Genomic DNA, 6030 nt, shown 5'->3' on the forward strand with positions numbered 1-6030 from the left:
GCTTGGCTTGCTTCTCTATATTTTGAAAAGAAACAATTTAATTTCAGTATTATTAACAAAAAAAAACCACTACTGGATGCCGGAAGTGAACAACAATTGGCAGAGTTACATTATCCATTTCATTCGCCTAGCACAGAGATATTTTGAATCTGACAAAAGGTAACCCCTAATGGAAGACTGTTGATCTCTGAGGCTCCAACTGCAACTATCTATACCAAGGGTGGCCACCGGTAGCTCTCCAGATGTTTTTTGCCTACAACTCCCATCAGCTCCATCCATTGGCCATGCTGGCTAGGGCTGATGGGAGTTGTAAGCAAAAAACATCTGAAGAGCTACCGTTGGCCACCCCTGATCTATACAGCCTGGCCTCAGATTCAGTGGGAGCTCACAGGAGCACAGCTCCTGAACCTTTCTGAGGGTTCCCTCTCCTTTTTCCCACCTTGTCCATTGAATAGTAGGTGCAGCTGCATAACAATCCCTGGATGAGCTCCACCACCTATATTTTCTACAAAATGACCCCTGTATACAGCAATTGTAAAAGGTGGAGAGTTTTTAACTGTATTACCTTTGCCTAACTCCACCTATTTCCTTTTCCTGTTATCTTTACCTAACTCTTCACTGCCTGTTTATTGCCTTTGCTTAACTCCTCTCTGGCTTCTGCTTCGTCCTTAAAAAGTCTGCGCAACACGACCTTCAAAGACTTTCCGGACCGACGTTTCTCGTCTCTCCCAGCCAGCTTGTAGATGAGGGGGTTAATGCTGCTGATGGAATATGCCAAAACGTACGAGGTTTCCAGGGCTCCCAGTGGAAGATCGTCCGCACTGAAAAAAGAGAGATTCAAAACGCTCAAAGGAATGCCAAAAATGATGAAGACTGAGACGGTGATCAAAATGGTCACGTACAGCCGGGGTGTCTCACGCCTCCGAGAGTTACAGCAGACCGTGACCACCACAGTCAAAACGGAAAGAATCACGAGTGGAGCGCAAATCAAGAAATTCACAATGCAAATCGTATTTACAATCATTCCGCAATACGCCCCTTGAAGATGACATGATAGTAATATTCCGGAGAGCAGGCCGGAGAGGATCCAGAGCAGACAACAGACGACAGCGGACGACTTCCCCGATCGACGGAATTGGTACCAGACTGGAAACAGCACAGAGAGAACCGTCTCCAGGCTGACGGCTGTTAGGAGATACAAGCTTGCGCTGTACGTGAAGAAAATGAGGACATCCTCCAACAAAAAGATAATATCAAAGCGGCCGTGAAAGGCATTATCAAAAAGCACCAGAGCCATATTAATATCGTCAGCAAGCTCGCTCAGAAGAGTGCCCACCTCCGCTACGGCCAGGTTCAAGATGTAAGTAGCGAAAGGGTTCCTCTTGACGCAGCAGCTGAGGATCCAGACGACCTTCACGTTCCCCACCAGTCCCCAAAGGCAGAAAAGAAGCATTATGATATACAGAATCTGAATGCATAGTGTCAAATAAGAAAAAGAACCGTCACTGTCTTCGGTGACATTCAGGGTTATGTTCTTGCCTTGCTCAACTGTAGGCGTTACGGTGTTCAGATCGGCAACATTCAGGATGATGTCACAGTTGTTCAGATGCCGTCTGTCTATGGCCCATCCTATTGCGTGGAAAAGAAAGCAGAGGGGAATTAGACAGGCGAAGCTGCACTCTGGAAAGGCCTGATGGTTAAAGTCTGACATTCTGCCTCATGAGATGAACAGTGTGGGTATGTGTGCTATAAAGGATAGGCCGATTGGGAAGATCCGTTGCATCTCAGAAGCTACGCAGGGCCAGTACTTCTTTGAGAGACCTCCAAGAAAGACTCACTGGGGCTCAGTGGCAGAACATCTGCTTGGTATGCAGAAGGCCCCAAGTTCAATCCCCGGCATCTCCAGTTGAAAAAAAGGATCAGGTAGCAGGCAAGGAGGAAAACCTCTGCCTAAGACCCTGGAGAGCCTCTGCCAGTTTGAGTAGACTGCAGGGCGCTTTTTTGATCAGGAACGCAGAGGAATGCAGTTCCGGCTGGTTTGCTGTCAGGACTGTGTGGCCTAAAATGCAAATGAATTCCTGCTGGGCTGTTTCTATAAAAAGCCCTATGTGAAACGATGATGACATCAGGGGGTGTGACCTAATAGGCAAATGAGTTCCTGCTCGGCTTTTTCTATAAAAAGCCCTGTGTGGAACAATGGTGACATCAGGGGGTATGGCCTAATAGGCAAATGAGTTCCTGCTGGGCTTTTTCTATAAAAAGCCCTGTGTGAAACAATGGTGACATCAGGGGGTGTGGCCTAATATGCAAATGAATTCCTGCTGGGCTTTTTCTATAAAAAGCCCTGTGTGAAACAATGGTGACATCAGGGGGTATGACCTAATAGGCAAATGAGTTCCTGCTGGGCTTTTTCTATAAAAAGCCCTGCGTGGAACAATGGTGACATCAGGGGGTGTGGCCTAATATGCAAATGAATTCCCGCTGGATTTTTCTATAGAAAGCTCTGTGTGAAACAATGGCGACATCAGGGGTGTGTGGCCTAATATGCAAATAAGTTCCAGCTGGGCTTTTTCTATTTGCCCTGTGTGAAACAATGGTGACATCAGGGAGGTGTGGCCTAATATGCAAATGAATTCCTGCTGGTTTTTTCCTATAAAAAGCCCTGTGTGAAACAATGGTGACATCAGGGGGTGTGGTCTAATATGCAAATGAGTTCCTGCTGGGCCTTTTCTACCCCAAAAGCCCAGGTAGACAGTATTGACCTTGATGGACCAAGGTTCAGTAGAAGGCAGCTTCAAGTCTTCAAAAGAAGGCAATTTCCTTCTCACGTCGACATACATTCTAATCTTTTCCCCCACAAAAAAGGGAAATGAACCCAAACATATCAAGCAAGCAGATGGAAATCTTCCTCATGCCACTGTGGCCACAGAGGAGAAAGTATTTTTTTTAAAAGTATGATGGGAGCAATGTTCCCTCTAAGCTACAGAGCTTTGTGAGCAAAAATGCTACTTTGTGAACTCCTGGTATTAAAGTGGTGAGCTCCTGCATAAATTATTGTGCTCTGGGGCCATTTTTCCTGAGCTAAGACAAAAATGTGTGAGCTAGAGGCTAAAAATCTGTGAGCTCGCTCACGCTAACTCAGCTTAGAGGGAACACTGGATAGGAGTCAGCTTTTACAATGACTGTTCTAATTCAAGAAGCATTTTAAAGTAGATGCTGAGCTGATAGAATTTAGTACACCTTCCAGTGAGGTCAGGAGTGCGTGGCATATGCAAACAAGTCATGCAAATGAGTTGTGCTATGAGCTCTGGCACCTCTTTTTCTCCAAAATGGCCTCTGGCGGTGGAGGCTGAGGAATGTTTTACTGCCTCTCTTCTAACTCTTGCCTGGGGCTCACAGATACCAGGAAAATGTTGCAGAGACAAGATGTAGATACGGCAGTATTGTTTTGAACTCCCCGTTCCCCTGGTCCCTTAAGCAAGGGTTTTTTTGTAACAGGAACCCCTTTGGAAAGCCAGTTTGGTGTAGTGGTTAAGTGTGTGGACTCTTATCTGGGAGAACCAGGTTTGATTCCCCACTTCTCCACTTGCACCTGCTGGAATGGCCTTGGGTCAGCCATCGCTCTGGCAGAGGTTGTCCTTGAAAGGGCAGCTGCTGTGAGAGCCCTCTCCAGCCCCACCCACCTCACAGGGTGTGTGTTGTGGGGGAGGAAGGTAAAGGAGATTGTGAGCCGCTCTGAGACTCTTTGGAGTGGAGAGCGGGATATAAATCCAATATCTTCTTCTTCATCTTCTTTTGCATATTAGGCTACATGTCCCTGATGTAGCCAATCCTCCAAGAGCTTACAGGGCTCTTAGTACAGGGCCTACTGTAAGCTGCAGGAGGATTGGTTATATCAAGGGAGTGTGGCCTAATACGCAAAGGAGGGGGGGAATAGAACACCTTGTGAAAGCAATACTTTCTATAATGCTAAATATAAGTAGTGTGCAACAATCATATATAAGGAATTGAGTATTGCATGTAAATATCAATATTGCATGCAGGAGTCGTTTCGTAGAAAAATAGATGGTGGAGCTCATCCAGGGATTGTTATGCAGCTGCACCTGCTGTTCAATGGACAAGGTAGGTGGGAAGGAGGAGGGGGAACCCTCAGAAAGGTTCCGGGGTCTGCTCCTGTGAGCTCCTGATGAATCCGAGGCCTGATTGCATGTAAATATCGGTAACTACAAAATGGAAGAATAATGGCCTTCTAACGATCCCCATATAGTCCCTGTCCATTGATTAAATTCCTATCAGCAATATGATGCAACGGTGGCCTAGTTCACCTTCCATTTCCAGAAATCTTCTTCAAAAACGGCGTGCTAGCACTTTCATTTTTATCTCTTTTTTTTTTTGAAAGGGGTTGTTTTTTATCCACTGTAGTCTTATTGGAGTTCTTCCTAATCAGGCCTCAGATTCAGTGGGAGCTCAGAGGAGCACAGCTCCTGAACCTTTCTGCGAGTTCCTCCTTCTGAGAGTTCCACCTCCTTGTCAATTGCATAGCAGGTGCAGCTGCATAACAATCCCTGGATGAGCTCCACCACCTGTTTTTCTACAAAATGACCCCTGTTCCTAATACAAGAAAGCAGGTTGGTGTATGTGTGTAAGAGAGAGACAGAAAGAGGGAGAGAGAGAGAGAAATGTCCCTGTGGTAGACCTCCTGATGGCACCTGGGTTTTGGCTACTGTGTGAGTTGGACGGAATGGGCCACTGACCTGATCCAACATAGCTTTTCTTATGTTTTAATACTACTATGCTATAGCCCCATGGACTCAGCCTTTCATCCTTCCGAGGTCGGTAAAATGAGTCCCCAGCTTGCTGGGGGGAAAGTGTAGATGACTGGGAAAGGCAATGGTAAGAGAAAAAGAAAAGGTCCCCTGTGCAAGCACCAGTCATTTCCGACTCTGGGGTGACATTGCTTTCACCACGTTTTCACGGCAGACTTTTTGTGGGGTGGTTTGCCATTGCCTTCCCCAGTCATCTACACTTTCCCCCCAGTAAGCTGGGGACTCATTTTACTGACCTCAGAAGGATGGAAGGCTGAGTCAACCTCAAGCCGGCTACCTGAAAACCCAGCTTCCACTGGGGATCAAACTCAGGTCGTGAGCAGAGCTTAGGACTGCAGTACTGCAGCTTTAACACTCTGCGCCACGGGGCCATGTGGCAAACCACCCCGTAAAAAGTCTGCCGTGAAAACGTGAAAGCAACGTCACCCCAGAGTCGAAAATGACTGCTGCTTGCATAGGGGACTACCTTTACCTTTTATAGCCCCATATCTCTTCAGAACGGTCTCATTCCAATCAAGCTGGGCACGTACCTGTGATGAGTCCGCCATCTTCAGGTATGGCAGACAGATGAACTCGCATCTTGTGCCAGACTGGCTGCTGAGTCACAGCAAGAATTCTTCATGTCCCGTAGTGAAAAAATTGTCTGCTGTGCACCGAACGACATTCAAGATGTACACCCCACTGTTCTTAGCCTGACAACATCATGTGAGAAGATGATCGTTTCTTGGTTGTCAAGATAGGCATCAGTGAAAGGAGGAGGAGACTTTTCCCATCGGCGTTTCATGTCCTAAACAGGCACTGTGAAGATCAGCCTTTTTGCATTTGGCCGAGAAAGCAAAGTGAAATGCATCTTGTTTTGGCCTCCTGTTTGTGCCTTTCCAAGAGCCCCGCGGTGCAGAGTGTTAAAGATGCAGTACTCCAGTCCTAAGCACTGCTCATGACCTGAGTTCGATCCCCAGTGGAAGCTGGGTTTTCAGGTAGCCGGCTCGAGGTTGACTAAGCCTTCCTGTCAAGTCTGTCTGTAACTCTGGCTCAAGCAAAGAGCATGCTGGGTAGAACCAAAGTATAACCAAATGCTGCTAGCTCATCCTCTCCTATTCCCCCCTCCCATCAGAGAACTGTTCCTGCTTTAAAATGGTAATGTGTGAAAAGTCTTATCTGTGCCTTCTCAGCTCAGGCTTGGGGGAGAGGAAGGAGCCTGGGA

At 46.9% G+C, this 6030-nt stretch overlaps 1 protein-coding gene across 1 annotated transcript; it reads right to left on the reverse strand.

Annotated features, from left to right (window-relative positions):
• Positions 1–607: 607 nt before the first annotated feature.
• LOC132574839 (mas-related G-protein coupled receptor member H-like) lies at positions 608–5405 on the reverse strand. Its single transcript, XM_060243069.1, has 2 exons — positions 5357–5405; positions 608–1629 (listed from the first exon to the last, which is right to left on the reverse strand). Exons 1-2 carry the CDS (start codon positions 5403–5405, stop codon positions 608–610), a joined length of 1071 nt encoding a protein of 356 aa, XP_060099052.1.
• Positions 5406–6030: the final 625 nt, after the last annotated feature.

This window comes from Heteronotia binoei, chromosome 7 (assembly GCF_032191835.1).
Source record: "Heteronotia binoei isolate CCM8104 ecotype False Entrance Well chromosome 7, APGP_CSIRO_Hbin_v1, whole genome shotgun sequence".
Taxonomy (NCBI): Eukaryota; Metazoa; Chordata; class Lepidosauria; order Squamata; family Gekkonidae; genus Heteronotia; species Heteronotia binoei.

Bases quoted from the DNA above. Each gene is read 5' to 3' on its own strand.
- LOC132574839 (XM_060243069.1), bottom strand. From the start codon at position 5,405: ATGCGAGTTCATCTGTCTGCCATACCTGAAGATGGCGGACTCATCACA. The intron at 1,630-5,356 runs GTACGTGCCCAG...TCCACGCAATAG, and splicing joins AGATGGCGGACTCATCACAG to GATGGGCCATAGACAGACGG.